Source organism: Hyla sarda, chromosome 11 (assembly GCF_029499605.1).
Source record: "Hyla sarda isolate aHylSar1 chromosome 11, aHylSar1.hap1, whole genome shotgun sequence".
Classification (NCBI taxonomy): Eukaryota; Metazoa; Chordata; class Amphibia; order Anura; family Hylidae; genus Hyla; species Hyla sarda.
The window spans coordinates 72,533,563-72,560,642 of NC_079199.1; the positions used below are offsets into that span (position 1 = coordinate 72,533,563).

The window sequence follows — 27,080 nt, forward strand, 5'->3', positions numbered from 1 at the left end:
ATTAGAGTTTGCTGAAAAGCGGAAACTAAGAAAGAAGGTAACGTTACTCATTAACCATTTTATATGGTGAGTTTTTAAAGTTAGTGGGTTAACCTGCATCATTACATTGCTGGACAATTTTTCAGTTAAGAGACGTATATATGTTTGGTTGAAAGCACACATTACCTTGGGCAAACCTTTCTTAGTCAAATTATTAACAGCGATGTTGTGGTGTTGTTGTATTGAAATAAATATGAATATAAGCATCTACGCCTAGTCATTTGCAATCAAAGATTTATTTAATTGTTAACCAGCTCAAAAAACATGAATGCAAAATCTGGGGAACAGGTGTAAACTATAATTAATTTAAAAGAATTTTGGTTAAAGGCCCATGTAACCCCAACCTTCAAACACAAGCATGAACGTATAAACAGCTTGGCAGAATGAAGCCTATCGTGTAAAAAAATTGTAAGAAATGTCGTTTCGTTTCATGTTTCCAGCCTGACTACTCTCATGACCCATCACAGGCGGGCAGTCGATGGGTTCGCGAAGATCAGCAGCAATCTCTATTGGTATGTGATATTGTAGTGCAATATTATGCAACACGGCACAGGCCAAGATAATTTTGCCGACTAGAACTGGTTTGTATAACATAGCACCACCTGTTACATCTAGGCAGCGAAAACGTGACTTGAGCTGTCCAAAAACTCTTTCCACTTGGCTCAGAGTTCTTCGGTGCGCTAGATTATAGCGATGCTGGGCGTCTGTTCGTTGGCGAAAGATAGGGGGTAAGTAGCCATGGAGTAAGGCGATACCCGTTATCACCTGTTCAAAAAGAAAGGTACAATGTCAAAGACCTTTTCCTTGTTATGTCCTAAATATTCGCCTAGCCCAACTCTATAAAGAACCACTTTCTACCAAAAATGAACACGTGTCACGGGTTGGCCACTTAAGACAGTACTTTTAGTTGCCGGAAAAATAACAACTAACAAAAATTTATGTCATCCAATTGTCAAACCCACAGGGGGGAATCCAAAAATGCGACCCAGGAACAAGTTGTTTGTAATTTTTCAGTGCTACCCAATGAGTCACCAGTCGGTGTGACCAAGGCACGAGGTCAAGATGGTACATTGGACAAGACATTCGCTTAAAGGTAAAAAGAACCTTGGAGTGGTTAGTCCTGCAAAACTGGGCACATTACAAGTGACTCATTGAGAGGCCAATCCTCTGGCAAGTAAAAAATAACATGGCTGAGTCTTAGCTACCGCTACATACAGTATCCTTTTCCAAACGCATAACCACCTATGGTGAAAATGTGCACAACATTCATGTTGCAAGGTCTTAAGATTGCAAGAACGCAGCAGTTGCTTGTGCCCTTTGCAAACAATGAGTGTGCACACTTTGCCACTGTAGGTTTGCCCAGACTGCTGGCCATTAGTCATAGTTTAAATGCCCAAATTACAAACTTACCTAATAATAAATCATCGCCAAAATAACCACTTTGAAATAGTTGGCCAATTCCTCTTCCACTTAACACGAATGAGTCATGGGTTCCTCCAGGATATCTGGCGACAACGTCTAAAATTTTCCCCGAGGGGCCACATATTAGTTGAACATTTAAAGAGTAGAACATCTTCCGGTTTCGGTAGCTTTGTTCCTCTGCTGCGGGTGGGATGATTGCGATATGCGTACAATCTATTAATCCGATTGTTAAAGGCATACCATATTTTTGGAAAAACTTTAGCTTCACTTCCTCCCTTTCTGAGATGCTGTATGGGAACCTAATGTAATTGGTGCTGATGTTCACAATAGCATTAACAACCTGACGAAGACAGCGGCTGAATGTGGGTTGGGTGAAACCTATTTTGGAGGCTATACAGTACTGGAAAGATCCACTAGCTAAGTAATGAAGTACTGCCAGGAGTTTAGACCTTCCACAAATAGCGTGACTTCTTCTTGTCTGCCTGTCAATGTGTAGTTTGATTTCTTCATAAAGCATTCTAATGGAATCCTTTGATAGTCTAAAATGTTGAAGGACTTCCTCATCTGTAAATGAATTCAGGTTAAGCCTAATTTGGAACCGCCTTGGCCTTCTGGTTTGACGGGGAGTAATTGAAGGATTGGCCGAGTTGGCAATGTTGTGTGCTCGCATTATCACCAAGGAGACTGGGAATGCCATCTTTATTAACTTTTCCTATGGACAAACAATTATTATATTAGTTCTTTGATTTTTTAACAAAGTTCACTTCATAAAATTTCACTTTGGGCAGTATACTCTCTTTACTTGCTTTTAAACATGTGGGGCAAGTGTACTGCAATATTAGCCTTGCTAATTTGTTCCCTTCTGACTGTTGCAATCATTTAATATGACAGCTGTTGTGTCAAATTTACCCACAAGCGAGGGTAAATAGGGATGGTCTTGTTTTGCACTGGCAAGGAGACACCTTTGCAACTAAGCAAAACTGGAATAATCCCAAGCAAGGTGGGGTTTGTGTTTTCAAAGTATGGCACTTCACCATACCTGTTTTTTTATTTAATTTGAGAGGCCTTGGTGGGTTTTTCAAGTTTTTAAGGAAGGTTAAAAGGAGACCGACGGTATGGAAAAATGTAGCACCGATCTAAAGGATTAGTGAACACTTTGCAGATTACGTGGGGTCCAACTGCTGGGGCCCCCCCGCGATCTCCCATATGGGGCCGCGGCTCTCGGCATAGAGAGAGCGTGTCGACCCCCGCCAGAAGCGGAGGCAGTCAAGCGTCCTCCATACGCTGCTATTGGAGAGCAGAAACGCTGCCTTCCGCACATTCCTGCTCCCCCAGAGCGTCGTATGGAGAGGGCGTTTCGGCTGCGGCTTGGTGCATTTGTTGACATGCCCTCTCTAAGCAGTGAGCCGCGGCCCAGTGTGGGAAAACAGGGGGGCCCCAGCGGTCGGACCACCCTCGATCTAAATTTGAGCCCCTATCTTTAGGAGAGAGGAAAAAGTAGACGCTAACAAAGTTTTTTTTGTAACTTTAAGTTTGGGTCTCCGATTGTGTGTGTAAATCATGTACATGTTAGCTTATGCAATTCTGCATGGTTTGCAAGCAAGTTTGGACCTTAACGTTAACCTTAGTGGCAGGTGGAATTGTGGGGTGGGGGTGTAAAGTGTCAAATTGCGGCCACAACAATCTGTCGCCTATGGCAACGTGATTTTTTAATGGACTCTGTGTCAAACGGAGTTCTCCGGGGCCACCACTTTGCATCCATTTCTCCTGTATGATGGTTTCCCTAACTAATTGAAAGAGCAGAGTATTTGCTAAATACAAATGGTTGGGGCCCCAATTACTTGAAGATAAAGGGGTGACCAGAGGCCGCTGTTCCTTATGTTTGGCTCATATGCATGCAAGAGATACGGTTCACGTGTTCGCAAAAGTGTGGTAGAGTGGTTTGGCGTAAACCACACTTCTCCTCCCCCCCCCACACTCCCCCCAGCCATGTACGTTCTTGGGTTGTTGCAAATGTTTATTTACTAATATAACTGGGTTTTTTATTTATTTATCATTTTTCTTATTAAGAAATGTATTTTCCCTCAAATATTTGTTAAAAATTCAGGTAACATTCTCTATGTAAATTTATGGGGGGTAGCGTTTTCTAATTGGGCCTAAATTTTAAACACGGTCCCCTTCTTACTCACTGTCTCCTCATTGTTGGGTGCCTTTGAAATGTGCATTTTAAAGCCCCCAAGGTACCTTCCAAATTTGGCAAATGTTGCCTTTCCTAAATTTCACAAAACTCCGAATTTTGCCATTATCTTATCATGCAAAATGTTAAAGCAATGTGTATTTACGTTCTACACACCCTGTTAACTTATTAACTGTTGTTATTGGGAGACCTACCTCTGTGTTGCAATGGGCTGCCTTTTGTATTTCCCGGTTTCCCTCTGCCTGCTTTGGTGTATGTGTCAAGCCTCACTCATGGATCTCCGTGCGACGTGACACACTTGTTGGCGCCGCGACAGTCGCAAGAGCGTGGGAAAAGGCGCAACAAAGGAACCAATCACAGTAACAAATACACAGCGACCAATCACACACGCGGATCTTGCAAAGGGTGAGGAAAGCAGAGTCCAGCCTGTGCGCCCCAGTGCAGTGAGGAGCAGCAGAAAGAAGAACAGATCACTAAGGTAAGTTCCATTCCATTGCTAATCCTGAAAGTAAGGCAGTAATTAATAACTCCAAAAGTCAAGGAGAAAGGGCAATCACCTTCCTTAGCACCATAACTTCACTGTTCGGGCACAAACAAGGCCCTAACTTTACAACCAAGGATGGGGTGTTAGTCAGGCAAACTACGCCACATGCTTCAGGCTTAAAGGGGTACTCCAGTGCCCCAGCTATCCCCTAATTCTATATTTGGGAATTGTAGCATATCCAGATTGGATTGATAGCTTCCTGTCGGCTTGAAATTGACAGGTGGTGGCAGCGATACCTTTTTAGTTGGGTGGTTTAAGAGAGATTTTTTATCATTATTTTCGTTCTAGTGTAGACAAATAGTGATTTTATAGATAACCCTTCCACCCGCACGTCTCGGTTCGTGACAGGCATTATCTATTCAATGGCGCTCGGCCCTGCTTTCCTTGCCTGAGAAACATGGTGGTTTACCATAGCGAAGGTTCTGCTGCTGTTTCTGCTGTATTCTGTGTATCCAGACTAATTGCCTGATTCCTGACTTCATCTGTGCCTGATCCTCCTTTACCCAGCTACTCTCTAGTGTATGATTCGGACTGTCAACCACGCGTCTGTCTGCCACCAAGCTATTAAGTACAAGACAAGGCTTCAGTATAGGGTGCAGGAGTACATCGGCGCTGAACGGACCCAGGACACAGCAGGTAAGAAAGTAAAATCCAATTTATTTGATGCAACGCGTTTCCCTGCGCAAGCACAGATTCATCAGGCCTGATGAATCTGTGCTTGCGCAGGGAAACGCGTTGCATCAAATAAATTGGATTTTACTTTCTTACCTGCTGTGTCCTGGGTCCGTTCAGCGCCGATGTTCTCCTGCACCCTATACTGAAGCCTTGTCTTGTACCTATACGTTGTGGAATCCACACCAGGAGGGCAGCAGACGGACCATTGTATCCAAGCGATTTCCATTGTTGTGTATGAGGCTACACAACCACCCAGGGTGAGCAGTTTAAAATTAGCTTTTACTCTCCCCTCCCCCCATCTCCGGTGGTATTACCCTATGGAGCGCCTTCTCTCCTGTTTTTAGAACCAAGCTATTAACACCTGCCGCACCAGCTCTGCTTCAACACCAAGTCCGTTTGGCCTTATCTGACATCTTCCATCCAGCGACAGCTCGCCCTACCTGCCTGCATCCTCTGTGCTTGCACTGGGGCTTTCTGGCCTGCTTGGCCAGCTGCCACTTAACTGGGACTTATCTTGCGGTAGCAACCAGTGTATCCCCTGCAGCTAGGACCAGCTTCCGCATCCTGGAGCGGGATAAAGGGTGAAAACCAGGGGTACACTAAGATTCCACTCCCAAGTTTGGCCCAAATCTAAACCGGCAAGTGGCACAGTGGGTCCACACCCATTGGGGCATTTCAGCTGGGAAGGCTTACCGTTCAACAAATCTATATTGATCTGCTATATCTTTCAGTCATTCACCAATGACTGAAAGATATAGCAGATCAATATAGATTTGATGATATTCCGGTTGGCAAACATCCTTTAGTTTGCAAACTTTTAAGAGGTATTAATTTCAAAAGACCTCCATTACCTCGGCATCACTCCACTTGTGATGATTCCTTATCTCTGCAATTTCTATCTTTCAAACTTACAGTAGTTTTCTGTTTGATTCCTATCAAGGGAGTTTCTGATAGCATTAGATCTAACTTAAAGCATTAGATATAACTCGCAGACAATCTTCCTAAGAGTTCAAGTTCAATTTTCCATTTCAAGACGTACTAAGGCTTCTATCTTCGCTTTTTATCCTTCTTTTACACATCATGATAAATTATGTGTAGTACGTTGCTTGAAAGTTTAACCCCTTAACGACGAAGAACGTATATGTACGTCCTCCGACGGCTCCCGCGATATGCTGTGGGGTCACGCGGTGTCCCCGTGGCATATCGGGTCGGTCCCGGAGGCTATCAACGGCCGGGACCCGCGGCTAATACAGGACATCACCGATCGCGGTGATGCCCTGTATTAACCCTTTAAGGACACAGGTTTTTTTTAGTTTTTGCACTTTTGTTTTTTCCTCCTTACCTTTTAAAAATCATAACCCTTTCAATTTTCCACCTAAAAATCCATATTATGGCTTATTTTTTGTGTCACCAATTCTACTTTGCAGGGAAAGTATCCAAAAATTCAAGGCGAAACAGAAAAAAAATAATAATTGTGCGACAAAATTGAAGAAAAAACGCCATTTTGTAACTTTTGGGGGCTTCCGTTTCTACGCAGTACATATTTCGGTAAAAATTACACCTTATCATTATTCTGTAGGTCCATACGGTTAAAAGGATACCCTATTTATATAGGTTTCATTTTGTCGTACTTCTGGAAAAAATCATAACTACATGCAGGAAAATTTAGATGTTTTAAAATGTCCTCTTCTGACCCCTATAACTTTTTTTTATTTTTCCACGTACAGGGTGGGGATTTTTTGTGCCGTGATCTGAAGTTTTTATTGGTACCATTTTTGTTTTGATCTGACTTTTTGATCACTTTTTATTCATTTTTTAATGGTATAAAAAGTGACCAAAATACGCTTTTTTGGACTTTGGAATTTTTTTACGTGTACGCCATTGACCGTGCGGTTTAATTAATGATATATTTTTATAGTTCGGACATTTACGTACGCGGCGATACCACATATGTTTATTTTTATTTACACTGTTTTATATTTTTTTTTATGGGAAAAGGGGGGTGATTCAAACTTTTATTAGGGAAGGGGTTAAATGACCTTTATTAACATATTTTTTTACTTTTTTTTTTGCAGTGTTATAGGTCCCATAGGGACCTATAACACTGCACACATTGATCTCTTACACAGATCACTGGCGTGTATTAACACGCCTGTGATCAGTGTTATCGGCGCTTGACTGCTCCTGCCTGGATCTCAGGCACGGAGCAGTCATTAGTCGATCGGACACCGAGGAGGCAGGTAAAGGCCCTCCCGGTGTCCTGTAAGCTGTTCGGGACGCCGCGATTTCACCGCGGCGGTCCTGAACAGCCCGACTGAGCAGCTGGGTCACTTTCACTTCAGACGCAGCGGTCAGCTTTGATCGCCGCGTATTAGCCGCGGGTCCCGGCCGTTGATAGCCGCCGGGACCAACCCGATCGTCGTTAAGGGCTTAACCCTTCAGACTCGGCGATCAAAGCTGACCGCCGCGTCTGAAGTGAAAGAGAAAGTGACCCGGCTGCTCAGTCGGGCTGTTCGGGACCGCCGCGGCGTCCCGAACAGCTTACAGGACACCGGGAGGGCCCTTACCTGCCTCCTCAGTGTCCAATCGACGAATGACTGCTCCGTGCCTGAGATCCAGGCAGGAGCAGTCAAGCGCCGATAACACTGATCACAGGCGTGTTAATACACGCCAGTGATCAGCATGAGAGATCAGTGTGTGCAGTGTTATAGGTCCCTATGGGACCTATAACACTGCAAAAAAAAGTTTAAAAAAAAGTTTAAAAAAAAGTGTTAATAAAGGTCATTTAACCCCTTCCCTAATAAAAGTTTGAATCACCCCCCTTTTCCCATAAAAAAAATAAAACCGTGAAAATAAAAATAAACATATGTGGTATCGCCGCATGCATAAATGTCCGAACTATAAAATATATCATTAACTAAACCGCACGGTCAATGGCGTACACGTAAAAAAATTCCAAAGTCCAAAAGAGCGTATTTTTGGTCACTTTTTATACCATTAAAAAATTAATAAAAAGTGATCAAAAAGTCCAATAAAAAATGGTACCGATAAAAACTACAGAACACAGCGCAAAAAATGAGCCCTGTACGTGGAAATATAAAAAAGTTATAGGGGTCAGAAGAGGACATTTTTAAACGTATACATTTTTCTGCATGTAGCTATGATTTTTTCCAGAAGTATGACAAAATGAAACCTATATAAGTAGGGTATCATTTTAACCGTATGGACCTACAGAATAATGATAAGGTATCATTTTTACTGAAGTATGCACTGCGTAGAAACTGAAGCCCCCAAAAGTTACAAAATGGTGTTTGTTCTTCGATTTTGTAGCACAATGATTTTTTTTCCCATTTCGCCGTGAATTTTGGGGTAAAATGACTAATGTCCCTGCAAAGAAGAATTGGTGACGCAAAAAATAAGCCATAATATGGATTTTTAGGTGGAAAATTGAAATGGTTATGATTTTTAAAAGGTAAGGAGGAAAAAACGAAAGTGCAAAAACTGGAAAACCCTGTGTCCTTAAGGGGTTAAAGGGGTACTAACAAGGAACACTTTTTTTTATTTTTTTTAAATCAACTGGTGCCAGAAAGTTACACAGATTTGTAAATTCCTTTAAAAATTCTTAATCCTTCCAGTACTTTTTAGGGGCTGTATACTACAGAGGAAATGCTTTTCTTTTTAGATTTCTCTGATGTCATGATCACAGTGCTCTCTGCTGACCTCTGCTGTCCATTTTAAGAACTGTCCAGAACAGGAGAAAATCCTCATAGCAAACATATGCTGCTCCGGACAGTACCTAAAATAGACAGCAGAGGTCAGCAGAGAGCACTGTGGTCATGACATCAGAGATATCTAAAAAGATAAGCGTTTCCTCTGTAGTATATAGCCCCTAAAAAGTACTGGAAGGATTAAGATTTTTAAATAGAAGTAATTTACAAATCTGTTTAACTTTCTGGCACCAGTTGATTAAAAAAAAAAAAAAAAAAAAAAAAAAAAAAAAAGTTTTCCACGGTAGTACCCCTTTAAGAATCCAGAACAGCTTCTCTTAGACGTCCATCTTCCTCTCAACTCCTCATTTCCTACTGAAAACATTATTTACCTGTTTCATCTATGGCTATGGCTGGAATCGATATCTCAACAGTTAACGTTCATTCTACCAGAGGAGCATTGTCTAATAAATGAATGCAATCTGGAGGTTCTTTATCAGATATCCTTGAAGCAGCCAACTGGTCTTCAGAATCAACTTTTAAAGGGGTACTCCGCCCCTGGCATCTTATCCCCTATCCAAAGAATAAGGGATAAGATGTTAGATCGCCGCGGTCCCGCTGCTGGGGACCCCGGGGATCGCCGTTGCGGCACCCCGCCATCATTACTGCACAGAGCGAGTTCGCTCTGTGCGTAATGACGGGCGATACAGGGACAACAGTCGGTGGGTTCCTCAGACTCAACCCTCAGTTGGCATGGCCCTCATGCTGCTGCTGCCACCTCAAGGCTCTCTCATTGTGCTGCCATGTGACATGTGACTCCTTGTACCCACATGCCGGGGCACGGGACACTAAAACTTGTGCAATTCAGCCACTATATGGTCTCATGATTCAGCCACCTCCAGCCTGTGTCATTCAGCCAATATATGGTCTCCTCATGCTGCCACAAATTCCAGGCAGTCACTATATGGTCTCCTCATACTGATGCCATCTCCAATGCTCTGTCATTGTGCCGCCATGTGACTCCTTGTTAAATTTGGTCTTTTGTACCCACATGCCGGGCCCTGGGGCACTAAAACTTGGGAGTTAAAATTTCAATTTCAAAATCTTAAATTTCTATTTCAAAATACCAACTTCAGGCTGTGTCATTCCGCCACTATATGGTCTCCTCATGCTTCAGCCATCTCCAGGCTGTGTCATTCAGCCAATATAGGGTTTACTGATGCTGCTGGGCCTGGGCCCAAATATTTTTATGGTAGCAGTAGCTTAGTACTGGGCGGTATACCGGTTCATACCGAATACCGAAACTTTTTTCCTGCATGATATGAATTTTTCCCATACCGCAATACCGGTTGGGCCCCTCCCCCCCCCACTCGAATTAAGGAATTATCAGCCGCAGCGCGCTGTCCCCGCATTGTAGAACTAATCATATGTGACCCACGGGCGCTGTTCTGCTTCTCTTCTCCCCCCAATTAATTATCAGCCCAGCACTTCGCTGTCCCCCACATTGGGGAACTAATCATATGTGACCCGCGAGCGCTGCTTCTCTCCCCCCCACCAAATAATAATCAGCTGCTGCATTGTACTGTACTATCCTTGTGCCCGGGATGCAAAAATAAACAAAATAAACTTTATCTCACCTTCCTACGTTCCCCCGTTGTTCCTGTACCGGCCACATGCTGGGGATGGGAACGTCACAGAGAGCCGTCAGCGTATCACCGACCGCAGCGATGTCCCGACTTGGCCGGTGATAGTCTGAGCCCACTGTCATGTAAAGAGCCAGTTGGCTTCTTACATGACAATGCGCTCAGCCGATCACCTGCCGAGACGGGACATCGCTGCGGCCGGTGATAGGCTGACAGCTATATGATGTTCCCATCCCCAGGAAGCAGCAAGAGGACCATGAGGCCGGTACCAGGGGAACGTAGGAAGGTGAGTGAAAGTTTTTTTTGTTTATTTTTGCAGCCCGGGCACAGGATAGTACAGTACAGCACAGCGGCTGATAATTATTTGGGGAGCGAGAGAAGCAGCGCTTGTGGGTCACATATGATTTGTTCCCCCGATGTGGGGACAGCGCAGCGCTGGGCTGATAAACCGGGGGGTGGGGAGGGAATGGGGGAGAAGCAGCGTCCACGGGTCACATGATTGGGGGGTTGAAAATACCGTTAAATACCCTGGAACCGCCATAACTTACAAAAATACTGTGATACACATTTTTGGTCATACCGCCCAGCTCTACAGTAGCTACCATGAATCTTCAATTTAAATATTCATCTTTTAATCTTAGGGATTGTGAAGCCCTAGTGTCTACTCATGCTGCTGCCAGCTCCAGGCTGTGTCATTCAGCAACTATATGGTCTCCTCATACGGATGCCACCTCCAGGCTCTGTCATTGTGCTGCCATGTGACATGTGACTCCTTGTTAGATTTGGTCCTTTGTACCCACACGCCAAAGACTAAAACTTGGGAGTTAAAATTTCTATTTAAAAATCCTCAATTTCAGTTTAAAAATCTTAAATTTCTATTTAAAAATCTTAAATTTCAATGGTCTCCTCGTGCTTCTGCCAACTCCAAGCTGTGCCATTCAGACACTATATGGTCTCCTCATGCTTCAGTCAACTCCAGGCTGTTTCATTCAGCCACAATATTGTCTCCTCAGGCTTCAGCCACCTCCAGGCTGTGTCATTCAGCCAATATATGGTTTATTGATGCTGCTGGGCCTGAGCCTAAAAAATGTTATGGTAGCACAAGCACTTGCAAAATTCATCTTTTAATCTTAGGGATTGTGAAGCCCTAGTGTCTACTCATGCTGCTGCCAGCTCCATGCTGTGTCATTCAGCCACTATATGGTCTCCACATGCTGCCAACACCTCCACGCTGTGTCATTCATCCACTATATGGTCTCCTCATGCTGCCAACACCTCCACGCTGTGTCATTTCGCCACTATGTGGTCTCCTCATGCTTCAGCCACATCCAATCTGTGTCATTCAGCCACTATATGGTCTCCTCATGCTGCCAACACCTCCACGCTGTGTCATTCATCCACTATATGGTCTCCTCATGCTGCCAACAACTCCAAGCTGTGTCATTCAGACACTATATGGTCTCCTCATGCTTCAGCCCATCCAAGCTGTGTCATTCAGCCACTATATGGTCTCCTCATGCTGCCAACACCTCCACGCTGTGTCATTCAGCCACTATATGGTCTTCTCATGCTTCAGCCACATCCAAGATTTGTCATTAAGACACTATATGGTCTCCTCATGCTGCCAACACCTCCACGCTGTGTCATTTAGCCACTATATGGTCTCCTCATGCTGCCAACACCTCCACGCTGTGTCAATCATCCACTATATGGTCTCCTCATGCTGTCAACACCTCCACGAAGTGTCATTTAGCCACTATATGGTCTCTTCATGCTGCCAACACCTCCATGCTGTGTCATTCAGCCACAATATGGTCTCCTCATACTGATGCCACCTCTAAGCTCTGTCATTGTATCGCTCTGCAGCAGTGATTCTAAAAGCGATGCCTGTAATCTGCATGTCATACTGAATAACAGTATTATTTCACTACCCCAGCACACGCCATATGCGTGTTAGAACAAAGCAAAGTTTTCTACACCCCAATTGAGGCTCTCTGTAGTCCATAAACAGACGTTTTCAATATAGATTCACCGCAAATAAATTCGGATCAAACCTAATTTTTTCCAAAAATTTGGCGAATCGGCCGAATCTAATTTTTCTTAAGTTCGCTCATCTCTAGTAACAGAAGTCAGTATTTCCCCACCAGCTTGCATTGACAGCCAAAGGGCATGCTGGGAGTTGCAATTATGCAACAGCTGGAGGGACACAGTTTGGAGACCACTGTGTAGTGGTCTCCAAACTGTGGTCCTCCAGATGTTTCAAAACTACAAATCACAGCATGCCCAGACTGTCCGGGTAGAGCTGGGCGGTATGACAAAAAATGCGTATCATGGTATTTTTGCAAGTTCCATGGTATTTAACGGTATCCCCCCCCCCCCCCCCCCTCCTGAGGAACTAATCATATTTGACTCCCAGGGGCTGCTATATTTCTCTAACACCCCCCCCCCCCCCCCCCTCCTCCAGGCCGCAGCACTTCAAATGAATGACTTGCGGGCCGTGCTTTAAATGAATAAGATGCGGCCGCTGGAAACGATTAAAGGAAAACTGCCAGATATTTTCTCCCGCACTATCCACAGGTACTGGTGGATAGTACGGGAGATGCTGATTCAATGAGCCCTACCTACCCAGATCCACCCGGCCGTTCGCCCTTAATTGTAGTTTTGTTCTATGTGTATATCTTGCTGTAACTGGCACGGGCGGGGCTTCTGCAGGTTAACTGGCACTGACATCCGCGCCACTTAGGAATATTCATCCCCTCTCCCTCCAGTTCTCCCTCTCTTTGCCGCTCATAACTGGAGGGAGGGGGGATGAATATTCATAAGCGGCGCTGACGTCAGTGCCAGTTAACCTGCAGAAGCCCCGCCCGTGCCAGTTACAGAAAGATATACACATAGAATAAAAGTACAATTGCGGGCGAACGGCAGGGCGGATCCGGGCAAGGTAGGGCTCATTGGAATCAGCGTCTCCAGCACTATCCAAAAGGATAGGGAGAAAATATCTGACAGTTTTCCTTTAAGTTGCAAGCCGGAATCTGTCACCTCCTCCCTGCAAGCGCTAAAAGCCAGGCTTTTAGCACTTGAAGAAGGAGGTGACAGCTTGCCGCGGCTCACATCTTATTCATTTAAAGCGCCGGCGGCCCGCAAGTCATTCATTTAAAGCGCCGGTGGCCGCAAACTCATTAATTTAAAGCACCGCCGCAAGTCCTCTGTGACTGATAACTCATTCATTCGAGGGGGGGGAGGGGCCCAATCGGTATTGCGGTATGGGGAAAAATTCATATCGTGCAGGGAAAATTTTTTGGTATTCGGTATGAACCGGTATACCGCCCAGCCCTATGTAAAGGCATGCTGGGAGTTGTAGTTTGCCAACATCTGAAGGGCCAGATGTTGCAGAACTACAACGCCCAGCATGCCTGACTGTCTGGGCATGCTGATATACAAAGGACAAACAATGGAATCTGGAAGTGGATGTCCTCGCTGCCAGTGGATCGGTATATTGAAGCTTGACCAACGGTGAGGTAGGTAACTGTTTATTATGAACACACAATGCGTTTCTAGGCCGGGATGGCCTTTTCGTCTGCCGCCTGACGAAAAGGCCATGCCGGCCTAGAAATGTGTTGTATGTTCATAATAGCGCAGACATCCACTTCCAGATTCCATTGTTTGTCCTTTGTATATCAGTTGCACGCCAGTTTCGTGTGGGAAGCCTGCGGCAGCCAGATCTTCTATCGTTGTGATCTTCATCCCTGCTGTGACGAGTGTTGCGCCTTGTCCTTCACAACTTGAGAAGGTTTGCGTAAACAGTATCTGCACAATACTGGTATTGAATTAATTAGTTCTGCACAAAGGAGTGTTCTGTGTTGTTTTTTCCTTGTTCTATGTCTGTGCATGCTGAGAATTGTAGTTTTGCAGCATCTGGAGGGCCACAGTTTGGAGACCACTGTCTAGTGTTCTCTAAACTGTGGCCCTTCAGATGTTGCAAAACTTCAACTCCCAGCAGGCCCAGACTGTCCAGGCATGCTGGAAGTTGTAGTTCTGCAACATCTGGAGGGCCATAGTGGTCTCCATACTGTGACCCTCCAGATGTTGCAATACTACTTCTCCCAGCATGCCCAGACAGCCAAAGGCCCTGCCGGTCACAACCACCGTCCCGCCGCCGGTCACTGCCACCACCATGTCCCGCCGCCATCACCAAGGTACCCCTGCTCAGCCCGGACTTCCATTGGTGGTCTCTGACAGCACCGATCACCCTTATTTTCCGGGCGATTGGGTCACCAGTTACCCGATCGGCTGTATAAAGCTGTGATTCGCCGGTCAGAATTGACTGGCGAATCACAGTGATCGCCAACAAGGGTGGGTTTTAGGATGCCCTAGGCAATGTCCTGGGATGGCTGCTGATACCAGCAGTCATCGCGTTCCGATCATCACCACCAGTGACTGGAAACGCCAAGTGCATCCTCAAGTACCAGGGAGCAAGGGCATACCTGTGCACCCTTGGTCCTCAACAGGTTAAGGCCAAAATTGGCCTGGCCCTGAAGGGGTTAAGGACATTGGACATAAATGTACGTCCTGATCCGCTAGGTACATTTACCTCCTGTGCATAACGCGAGCACCGGAATGGTGCTCGCATCATGCGCAGTAGGTCCCGGCTGCTATCAGCAGCCAGGGACCCGCCGGTAATGGCAGACATCATTAATCGCGCTGATGTCAGCCATTAACCTCTCAGATGCTGTGATCTGTATTGATGTGGCACTTTGAATGGGTGATCAGAACTAAAGTCCCGTCACCTGCCTCTCCCGGGGGCATGATATCGAGCAGACTAGAGAAAATTGGCGATAATACTGATCAGTGCTATGTCTATGCATAGCACTCAACAGTATTAGCAATCTATTGATTGCTATAAGAAGTCTCCTCTGGGGACATAAAAAGTGTAAAAAAAAAAAAAAAAAAGTAGAAAAACTCCCCCCAAAAAAGTGTAAATCACCCTATTTTCCCATTTTACCCCCAAAAAGCATAAACAAAATAATTAATAAACATTTGTTATTGCTACATGCGTAAATGTCCAAACTATCGAAATACAATGTAAATTATCCTGTACGGTGACTGGCGTAAACGTCAAAAAGAAAACAAAATCCAAAATTGCTTGGGTTTTGGTCACATCACATTCCAAAAAAAAAATAAAAATAACATGGAATCAAATTGTCACATATACGCAAAAGAGGTACCAAAAAAAACTATAGATCATGCACAAAAAATTTGCCCTCATACAGCCCCGTCCGTACATGGAAAAATTAGAAAGTTATAGGCGGTCAAAATAGGGCAATTTTAAACATATTGACAGACATTTATCAAGCGATTTGGTTACATTTTTTTAACTAAAAATGTCGCACAAATGTCGCACCTGCGACTTCGCTATTTTTCGTGCGAAATTTTGACTGGAAAGCGAGCTGTGCATGATGGGAAAATATCCCCATAGGAGCTGCATAGCTCCTGGGACGTGAGTCATCAGAAAGCAGTTAGATAGAAAACAGCAACTTAACTTCAGAAGCTAATAACTATTGGAAGGATTAAGATTTTTTAATAGAAGTAATTTACAAATCTGTTTAACTTTCCGGAGCCAGTTGATATATAAAAAAAGGTTTTTGCCTGGAATACCCCTTTAAAAGGAGCCCGGGCTGGCATCAGTCTTCAGCCGCACAGGCTTCTCATATATCCTGCGGCGCCTTGGTAAGGAGCCCGGGCTAGCCTCACTTTAGCCGCCCGGGCTCCGTCAACTATCATCTCCGCAGCGCCTGGTAAGGAGTCCGGGCACACGTAACTCTGCAGCCGCCCGGGACTCCCACAGCCGGGCAGGGAGATGTGTAGGTGCCGTCCCTGCCATCCCTCAGCACTGCGGTACACGCCGAGAGATGGCAGGGACGGCTTCTGCACATCTCCCTGCCCGGCTGCAGGAGTCCCGGACGGCTGCAGTATTATGTCAGCCCGGGCTCCTTACCACAGCGCCCTGGAGTTTAGTGTAATTTCAAATTTCCCGCTGGGTCCCATGTCATGTGACCCGGCAGGAAATATGAGATTACAGTGATTCTCTGATCACTGCAGCCAGGGAGCTGATTACCACCCGCTTCCCTGGCTGGCACAACTACAACTCCCAGCATGCCCTTACAGTAAGAATATGCTGGAAGTTGTAGGGGAGGGGGGGTAACAATCTCCCGCACCACATGACTAGAACTCCCAGCATATCCTTACTGTAAGGGCATGCTGGGAGTTGTAGGGGGGCGGGTGACAAGCTTATTACCTGCCCCCTGATGCACAACTACAACTCCCAGCATGCCCTTACAGTAAGGACATGCTGGGAGTTGTAGTCATGTGGTGTGGGAGATTGTCACCCCCCCTACAACTCCCAGCATGTCCTTACTGTAAGGGCATGCTGGGAGTTGTAGTTGTGCAGCAGGTGACAGGCTTGTCACCCCCCCCCCCCCTTTACAACTCCCAGCATGCCCTTACAGTAAAGACATGCTGGAAGTTGTAGGGGGGGGTGACAATCTCCCACACCAGATGACTACAACTCCCAGCATGCCCTTACAGTAAGGACATGCTGGGAGTTGTAGGAGGGGGGGAGGGGTGACAATCTCCCACACCACTGGCTACAACTCCTAGCATGCCCTTACAGTAAGGACATGCTGGGAGTTGTAGTTGTGCGGCAGGGGGTAGGTGACAGGCTTGCCACCCGCCCCCTACAACTCCCAGCATGCCCTTACAGTAAGGATATGCTGGGAGTTGTATTCATGTGGTGCGGGAGATTGTTACCCCCCCTCCCCTACAACTCCCAGCATATTCTTACTGTAAGGGCATGCTGGGAGTTGTAGTTATGCGCGGACGGGTGACAATAAATGTATTAACCTATTTTGCTTTTTCTTTCATTTCAGATCCGTGTATCCTGTGGACTACTTCGGTGGACTGCTTCGATGACCAGCGTTTTTTTAAAATCTGTTTAATGTTAATAAAACGGTTAACGAGGGCTTGTGGGGGAGTGTTTTTTGGAATACATTTTTTTGAAACGTGTTGTGTTTTTTTTATTTATTTACTTGACAGGCTTAGTAGTGGAAGCTGTCTAATAGACAGATTCCATTACTAAGCCTGGGCTTAGTGTTAGCCCACAACACAGCTAGCGCTAACCCCCAATTATTACCCCCGTACCCACCACCACAGGGGGGCCGGGAGGAACCGGTACCAACAGGCCCCGAGCATCAAATATGGCGCTCCTGGGCCTAGGCGGTAACAGGCTGCCGTTATTTAGGCTAAGGAGGGCCAGTAACAATGGTCCTCGCCCACCCTGGTAACATCAGGCTGTTGCTGCTTGGTTGGTATTTGGGCTGAAAATAAAAATAGGGGGAACCATATGCGTTTTTTTTTTTTTTCAATAATTAATTATTTATGCAAAACAAAGATAAGATTCCCCCTATTTTTAGCCAAATACCAACCAAGCAGCAACAGCCTGATGTTACCAGGGTGGGCCAGGACCATTGTTACTGGCCCTCCCAAGCCAAAATAACACCAGCCTGTTACCGCCTAGGCCCAGGAGCACCATATTTGACACTCCAGGCCTGTTGGTACAATCTCCTCCCGACACCGGGGTAATAATTGGGGGTTAGCGCTAAGCCTCAGCTTAGTAATGGACCCTGTCTATAATATAGCTTCCACTACTAAGCCTGTCAAGTAAATAAAAAGAACAACACATTTAAAAAATAATTTATTCCCAAAAAACACTCCCCCAAAAGTCCTCATTAACCATTTTATTAACATTAAACCCAAAAAATGCTGATCACTGTACTCCCCTGAATCTAAAGTAATCCACAAGATACACGGATCTGAAATGAGAAGAAAAAAATGAGTTAGTACATTTAGGGGAAAAAAGTGGTAAAAAAACACACACACACATATATATATATATATATATATATATATATATATATCACATTTTTTTCAAAGCTCCAAATTTGTGTTCTGAAGTCATTTATTGGTTTTTGCTTATGTGAGCCACATTTATCAACCCACCATGATAGTATAATAAATATGTCACACATAAACAAAACCAAAAGCAAGAAAAAAATGCCTACAGAACTCGCTTACCAAAGCAACGATGATAAATCTCCCCCATTTAGTTTGTAAAAAAAAAAGTTAGATTTTGTGAGAGCGGTACAATAGAAAAGTATGTAACCATGGGTATCAACGTAATCGCATTGACCCACAGAATAAAGGAAACAAGTCATCTTTATCATGAAGTGCACTGCGTGAAAACAAAACCATCCAAAATTTGCTGAATTTCGGTTTTCTTTTCAAACCTCACACAAATCCTTTTTTCAGATTGTTGTACATTTTATGGTAAAATGAGTGATGTCGTTAAAAAGAACAATTGGTGGCGCAAAAAATACAAAAAAACAAGCCCTCACATGAGTCTGTGGATGAAAGTATAAAAGTGTTTATGATTTTTAGAAGGTGAGGAGGAAAAAAAGGAAAACAAAAAATAAAATTGGCTGTGTGAGAAGTGGGTGGGGGTCGGCTGCTCCCATTACAGTATACAGTACCTTATCATCCCGTTTTCGGCTACAGCTATGATTACTTAGGGGAGGAGGGGCGGTCAGGAATCTAGTGTGAACTAATGAGCGCAAGCCCACCACTCTTCCCCCACCCGCTCCCCTGATTTTAGAGGGTGTGTTTCCATGACAACAGGCCGCTCCCCGCGCCGCCATCTTGTTGCGAGTCATATCCGGAGATTCTCGGTCGCCATTTCATTCTCGGGAAACAGCGGTGGCGTTGGTGAGTGGATTTGACGGAGATGTGTTCCTTTGGTTGTGTGTGGGAGCGCTGAACTAACGAGGTTCTGCACAGAAGAGCGGGGTGTGGGTTATGGCCTATTAGTCTTCCTACTCCCCCCACCCCCGTAGTTGAACACGAGGAATAGTAATGGACGCGCTCCGTGTTTCAGAACAGCATGGAAGTGGGGGAAGAGGTGGCGCGGACAGTGTTAGGAAAATATAGGGTGTGAAACGGTGGTACAAATCCCATGAATACTGAGGGGTGTACGTTAGGAGTTGTAGTCTGACTACAGTCGGGTCCATATGGCGCTAGGATTGAGGATGCACGTTCTGTGAGTCATAATGGCTGCAGCTATTCCCTCCCTATAGTTTTATTGTATGTGAGCATGCGCAGTGTGAAGGCTGTATACAGGATATTAATGTGCAGCGCTCATTACACTAGTGTTCACCAACCTGTAGCTCAGCGGTCTTCAAACTGTGGCCCTCCAGATGTTGCAAAACTACAACTCCCAGCATGCCCGGACAGCCAACGGCTGTTCGGGCATGCTGGGAGTTGTAGTTTTGCAACATCTGGAGGTCCGCAGGTTGAAGACCACTGCTGTAGCTCTTTGGCTGTTGCAAAACAACAACTTTTAGCCCGGCAGGACATGCTGGGAGTTGTAGTTTTTCAATTAATAGATAGTATTGGGGACCATTGGTGTACATGGACCCCCCCCCCCCCCCAAAAAAAAAAAAAAAAAAAGTTCCTGTTCACTACATCTAGCAGGGGCGGGTTAGGGGCCCAGTTTTCAAAGAGCTGAGACCCTGCATAGAAGATAGAATCTGCTCACAAAACCGTCTTCTATCTCGATTATGTGGTAATTAAAAGCATTAACCAGGCCACCATGTTTACTGGCAAGAGGAGACTTCTGAAGGTGGTGGGATTCAACGGCGCTGACCAGGAGCAGAAGGTAGCTTTAATAAAACAATGCAGCGTGTTTCACCGCAGATGCGGCTTCATCAGGCATTCAAGATGCCTGATGAAGCCGCACCTGTGGTGAAACGCGTTGCATTGTTTGAATCAAGCTACCTTCCTACCTACCTGACGTGTCTGCTCCTGGTCAGCGCCGTTGAATCCCACCACCTTCAGAAGTCTCCTCTTGCTATTGTCTTGGATGGGAAGGCTGCAGACTGGATCTACCTCTCACTCTGACCACTATTGTGTGTGAGCTTACACAACCGCGTTTGGTAAGGGCATTTTCCATTACATTTGTGGACCCTAAACCTGCGGTGTTACGATATGGAACGCTCTTTCTTTTCTTTCTAACCATGTTTACTGGGGCCCAGCCAGGGACTATTGTCACCAAATGGGCTCTGTTTTTGCATTATTGGGGCTCCTATGGATGCCACAGTTACAATGAAAAACTTCAGGAAATAAAAAAATAAATGGTATGCCCATCAGAGATTTTATAGTCTCTTGGGGATAGATTTAGCAAAACTATATTTGTATACAATGTAATAAGAAATAATGCAAATGAAAGTAAACCTAAACTTCTTGTCATTTTCATTTTAGTGTTGGTTTGTAAGTTAAAATAAAAAAAAACTGTAAATTGATAAAAATGTTTCATTTTAGTTTTTATACACGCATTGCCCTTAAAGGGGTAGTCCAGTGGTGAAAAACTTATCCCTTATCCTAAGGATAGGGGATACGTTTGAGATCGTGGGGGGGTCCGACCGCTGGGGCCCCCTGCGATCTCCTGTACGGGAGTCGGGCTCTCCGGCCAGATAGCGGGTGTCGACCCCCGCACGAAGCGGCGGCCGACACGCCCCCTCAATGCATCCCTATGGCAGAGCCGGAGATTGCCGAAGGCAGCGCTTCGGCTCTGCCATAGAGTTGTATTGAGGGGGCGTGTCGGCCGCCGCCTAGTGCGGAGGTCGACACGCCCCCTTCCCGCGGCCTGTCGGGGCTCCGTACAGGAGATCGCACGGGGCCCCAGCGGACGGATCCCCCGCAATCTCAAACTTATCCTCTATCCTTAAGATAGGGAATAAGTTGTTCACCACTGGACTACTCCTTTAATTAAACAAAAAATAAATCAAGAAGTGTGCCCTTTCACTTCAACAAAGGCTCAATTGCAGTCAGCACCTGGACTCACGCTTTAAAGGGGTACTCCACTGGCCAGCGATCGGAGCTAAATGTTCTGAATGCTGTTTTCACACTGCGGGGGTCGGCGACATCACAGTCACACCCCCCTCAATGCAAGTCTATGGACGGTCATCACGCCCCCTTCCCATAGACTTGCATTGAGGTGCCGTGATGTCACGAGGGGCGTGGCTGACCCCCGCTGCGCGAAAGCAGCGTTCAGAACATTTCGTGGAGTACCCCTTTAAGCAGTGGTCCTGCGGCCACAATCAATTGTGATTCACTGTCACTTGCAGGCAGTATATGGACTGACCGTTGCTTGAAGCTGGCATTCCACGTGGCAATTGCAAATAAGGGACCTAGAAGGCAACCAGGCACAACACCACCTTATGTAAGAGCCCTTACAGAGTTTTTAATTCTTGTTTAAATAGTGGCAGTGTACAAAAGCTTAAAGGGGTTCTCCGGTGCTTACACATCTTTTCCCCTATCCAAAGGATAGGGGATAAGATGCCTGAATGCGGAAGTCCCGCCGCTGGGGACCCCCGGGATCATGCACGCGGCACCCCGTTTGTAATCAGTCCCCTGAGCGTGTTCACTCCGGGACTGATTACAGGCAACCACCGAGCCGGCGTCGTGTGACGTCACGCCTCCACCCCCGTGTGACGTCACGCTCTGCCCCTCAATGCAAGCCTACGGGAGGGGGTGTGATAGTGGAGTGTGACGTCACACGCCGCTGGCCCGGTGGTCGCCTGTAATCAGTCCCGGAGCGAACACGCTCGGGGGGCTGATTACAAACGGTGCCACGTGCATGATCCCGGGGGTCCCCAGCGGCGGGAATCCCGCGATCAGGCATCTTATCCCCTTTCCTTTGGATAGGGGAAAAGATGTGTAAGCACCGGAGAACCCCTTTAAAAATCAAAATACAATTTTTATTCTTATTGGCAAACACAAAATTATTAAAACTATATTTATTTTTGCAGTTTTTCACTGTACCTGTGGCATTCGCAAGAGAAAACAACTCCTGTTGCATTAGTCCCTGAGCCCCAATGAAGGTGATAATCATATCCCAATAGTATAGAGCATAACTATCTGATCGCAGAGGGAGTCCGACTGTGTCCCCATCTGTTTGTTACACATGCATAGTAAAGCAAGGTGTTCTGTTCTCTGCTTTGTCAGTGGATTATGTGTGTGCTTGAAGATGGGGGGGCTGGGACTAAGTAAAAGCTGAAGTTATATATTATGGCCTGACAAAGTGAGCATTATACAGGCAGTTTTGGGACTTTAAACCTAAGATGCATAAAGACATGCTGGAGTTTTGGTGGCTTATAACTAGGCTAAGGGTGCGTTCACTTCGGAATTCCACGAGCGGAATTCCGCGGTGTGAACTTAACATTATTGTGAATGGGTCTCCGCGGGACATGTTCACGCTGTGGAATTTCTGCGGCGGACAATTCCGCCACTGAAATTGTTGCACGCAAAGAAAGATCATGTTCATTCTTTGCGCGGATTCCACAAGCACTGCATAGCCGTCAATGGTGACGGCTCAGTGCCCTGCGGCCGAAGTAACTTCGGCGGCGGCCGCCAGGCGGAACCTCTGCTCGCGGAGTTCAGCGAGCAGAGATTCCGTAGTTTGAACGCACCCTAAGTTTCCACTTGTTTTTGTTTTTTTACCTGTCTAGTAGGACTGCACGATATATTTAATTGAAGATTGCGATATAAAAATTAGGGATCGATCGATATTGATGTTTTTAGAGCCGATACCAATAACCTGTGAACTTTCAGGCCGATAACCAATATTCCGTTGGCAGTATAGGTCCCCCACATTAGGTTGGCAGTATAGTTCCCCCACATTAGGTTGGCAGTATAGTTCCCCCACATTAGGTTGGCAGTATGTACCCCCACAGACATACAGCCTCCAGCCATATACAGTGTATGGCTGGAGGCTGTATGCCTGTGTACTGCCCCACTTCAGTGCTCTGACCACCGCTCCTCCGCTCCGGCCATAGCAGTATTTTCCAGGACCGGAGGAGCGGCGGTCTGAGCACCGAAGCTGACGTGCCGCTGGTCACTTACCATGCTGGCCAGCGCGCGTCTTCAGCCTCCGTTGCTGTGGGTGCACGCACGGGACGTCAGTGACGTCCTGGCGTGCTCTATCTCCCGGCGGCCCCTGTGTTTTTAAACTTAACGCGGGGCCGCAGAGAGTTGACAGGGTCATCCCTGTGTCCTGAAAACATCTTTCGGGACACATGGATGCCTGGAGCCACAAATATATTCATTGGGGGTCGCACGCGCTGAAGGCATTATCGACAAGGTTAGATACCGATAACTTACAAAATTGTGATAATCGGACGATAATATCGGACAATCCAATAATCGATCGATCCCTAATAACAATTTAGCCCTTTGCAAAATTTTGTAATTAGGCAGGGAGGAAAAACAGTGAGACTCACTCCGGAGGGACCAGGCCTCGCTGTGCAGCACTGGAGCTGCAGGTTCTGGCTTCGGTCTTGGCCGCGCCGATAAGGGCCTCTTTCACCATACCATTGTGACACGGTAGTTTGACGGCCTTCGGGGCTGGCGGGGAAAATAACAGGGAAAAAATTGCAGCTTACGCTGCCTTTTTCTCCCGCTACTCCACTGAAAAACAGCGGCGCCTGATGGACCCCATTGATATTAGTGAGGTCCATTGGGACCCGATGTTTCTTGTGCCCCATCAAAATGACGGCTGTCAAACTCGGGGGGGTGGGGTCGAGGAGTTTGAACCCAACGGAAGTGTGGAAGAAGCCTAACACTGATCAGTACTGTGCATTGATTAGTGTCTGCAGTCACCAGATAGCAAATAAAATTCCCCATGGCAGTTTTTTCCTAATGGTGTGTCTCCAGCTGTTGCAAAACTACAACTCCCAGCATTCCTAGACAGCCTTTGTCTGTCCGAGCATGCTGGGAGTTGTAGTATTGCAACAACTGGAGACGCACTGTTAGGAAAAAACACTGCCCGATGGGGACTAAAAAATATTAAGAAAGAAGGGGGTGGTGGGGGGGGGGGGAAGCCCCTTATAAATATTTAAAGGGGTACTCTGCCCCTAGATGTCTTATCCAGGGGTGTGGAAACTTAATTAAAAAACTACTTGTCCACGGGACTTAAACGGAGCAAAATCTACTTGTCCCTCATGATGATCCACTTGTCCAGACCAATTTTCGCTTTTACACTCAAATTTTTTCCTCCTCGCCCTATAATATCCATAACTAACTACTACAATACCTTTTAATTTTTCAATAACATTCTCCGAACCAAAAAAAAAAAAAAAAAAATATATATATATATATATATATATATATATATATATATATATATATGAGTGAAGTGAAATTGAAATAGTAAAAGATAATTTAGCAAATTTGGTGGTTTTCTTTTCTACACAATTTACCTTGTGGTTGAGGTAACATGTTGTTTTGATACTTTAGGTCGCCTGATTACAGCAATACCAGATTTGTATCGTTTCCATCATGTTTTATTAATTTAAAAAAAATTCTTAACGTTTTCAAAAAAATATGCCATTTTTTTCACCCCTGTAGCTGTTTAAAAAATGTTTTTTTACGCATATCAGGCTGTATGAGGGTAAATTTTTGGCGCCATAATCTGTTACATGTTTTTTATATAGGAAAAGGGGGTGATTTGAACTTTTAACATGGAAGGGGTTAATGTGTGCCTTTGAAACTTTTATTAAAACTTTTTTTTGTTTTTGTTTTACACTTTATTAGGCTTTTAGGAGAAATCATTAGATTACTCAGACAGAACATTAGAGTTCTATTGAACTCCGTTGATCTGTGTGCTCTGTGATCCATTGATAGAGCCTAGTCCAGCCAGGCTCTATCAATGACAGAGCCACAGACACCAGGGAAGCAGAGGTAAGCCCTCCAGCTACCTCTATATTGAGGGGGCAGGCCATGACATCACGAGGGGGCGGGGCCGAGACATCAAGATACCCTGACCCCTATATGGCCCGTCATCTGGCATGAAGCGATCTTCGCTCCGTGTAGCAGATGACTAGGGTGCTGCAGGTGAGATCGCAGGGGTTCCCTTTGGATAGGGGATAAGATGTCTAGGGGCGGAGTACCCCTTTAAATCAATCCCTTTCCCTCCCCCCCCCCCCCCCCCCCCCATTTTTACATAAAATAATGTTAATAAACATATGTGGTGTTGCCACGTGTGTTTAATGGCCAAACTGTTAAAACATACCATTATTGAAACAGCATGGTCAATGGCGTAAACGTAAAAAAGCAAATCCCAGGATTGCAAATTTTTGGTCACTTCATATACCAGAAAGAAATTAATAAAAAGTGACCAGGCCCAGAGTCTCTGTATAAAAAGCACAATAGTCACACTTCTTATCAACTATATGAAAGACTGATGCAGTGTCCACCAAAACTATCACATGTATTGGAGATACTTGTATTTATATAGAAGTATCTACCATACATTTGTCTGGCTGATTTTATTCTGTTATTATTAAAGGTTATTTTTTATGGTGCCTCAGTTTGTAAATATTTAACATGTACAAGTGTCCTTTAGCTGACTACAGTGATCCCTCAACTTACAATGGCCTCAACATACAATAGTTTCAACATACAATGGTCTTTTCTGGACCATTGTAAGTTGAAACCAGACTCAACATACAATGTTACAGACAGTCCAGATCTGTGAAACGTGTCAATGGCCGGAAGAACTGACCAATCGGAATAGGCATTTTACTGGGAAAAAAACCTTGTATTCCTGAAGCGTATGCACTGACTGTCTGGTAGCGCCCCCTACAGTACAGGAAGTATTACATGTTCTGTACACTTTACCTGTACCAGGGTTACCTGCTCCTTTGGACACAAGGTGAGGGCGACTCCATGTTACTTTTTCAGGACACTGTGTACTGTACAGGACTCTGAAGAAGCTCTTGTCCTCTACATAGACCAGTGTTTCCCAAGCAGGGTGCCCCCAGCTGTTGCAAAAATTCAACTCCCATCATGCCCGGACAGCCTTTGGCTGTCCGGGCATGATGGGAGTTGTAATTTTGCAACCGCTGGAGGCTCCCTGCTTTGGAAATACTGACATAGACAGTGATTACAGCTCCCAGCAGATCTTTCTTACTTTTTATATGTAAGGATTTGCTTTATTTATATTAGTTATCTACTTATTTTTCTTTAATTTTCACTTTTTCCTATATTTGGACGATATTTTGGGTCTTCAGAACCAATTACCAGGTTTCCATAGAGTTCTGGTCTCAACATACAATGGTCGTCCTGGAACCAATTATTTTAACGTGAGGGACCACTGTATATACTATAGATAGTTGTCATTCAAACCATTGCATATGTTCTGAATAGGGAAAGGAAAATAAGCAGCTGCCAGACACCAGTATCAGGAAAAAGTTGGGACACCTTTTTATACTAGGGATCGACCGATATCGTTTTTTTTTAAGGGCCGATAGCCGAAAACTTATACCAGAATATCGGTATAAGTTATCGGCTAGTTATCCACCCCTGCAGCACCGCTGCAGATCATTGATTTAAAGCGAGTGCTTTAAATCAATGAACTGCAGCGGCTTTTGCGGTGCCAGAGACCGCCGCCACCACCCGCTTCTCTCCCCTGCCTGTCCGGGGGTCCTCCTGAGTCCTATCACCGTGATTCTCCCCCCTACGCCGCACCACTTCGCGCCCCCTACCGCACCGCGTCGCACCCCCCACTGTACCGCCCCGGCCTCATTGCCTCCCCCATCCCCAGTTTTATAATTACCTGTTCCCGGGGTCCACTCTACATCTGGCTCCGGTGGCGTCCTCCTGAGCTGTCACTGTGCGCACTGACTGTGACGTCGTGTCACGTCACTCGTCATTGCGCACAGTGTAACACAGGACGCAGCAGGAGC

General features: G+C 45.5%; 2 protein-coding genes across 5 annotated transcripts in view; one reads left to right on the forward strand and one right to left on the reverse strand.

Moving 5' to 3' along the window:
• Nucleotides 1-267: 267 nt before the first annotated feature.
• Nucleotides 268-18,992, reverse strand: LOC130295909 (putative nuclease HARBI1). Its single transcript, XM_056547229.1, has 3 exons — nt 18,813-18,992; nt 1,450-2,173; nt 268-804 (listed from the first exon to the last, which is right to left on the reverse strand). Exons 1-3 carry the CDS (start codon nt 18,990-18,992, stop codon nt 725-727), a joined length of 984 nt encoding a protein of 327 aa, XP_056403204.1. The 3' UTR covers nt 268-724.
• LOC130295907 (serine/arginine-rich splicing factor 5-like) overlaps nt 18,887-27,080 on the forward strand; it is a 31,420-nt gene continuing 23,226 nt past the window's right edge. For 2 of the 4 annotated variants that reach the window (XM_056547222.1, XM_056547223.1), the window contains exon 1: nt 18,887-19,044. In XM_056547222.1, coding sequence (XP_056403197.1) covers nt 18,948-19,044 — 97 coding nt within the window. In that variant the 5' untranslated portion in view covers nt 18,887-18,947. Of the gene's footprint in view, nt 19,045-22,145; nt 22,218-27,080 lie in introns of all 4 variants that reach the window. The other 2 variants (XM_056547227.1, XM_056547224.1) reach the window with 2 other exon arrangements.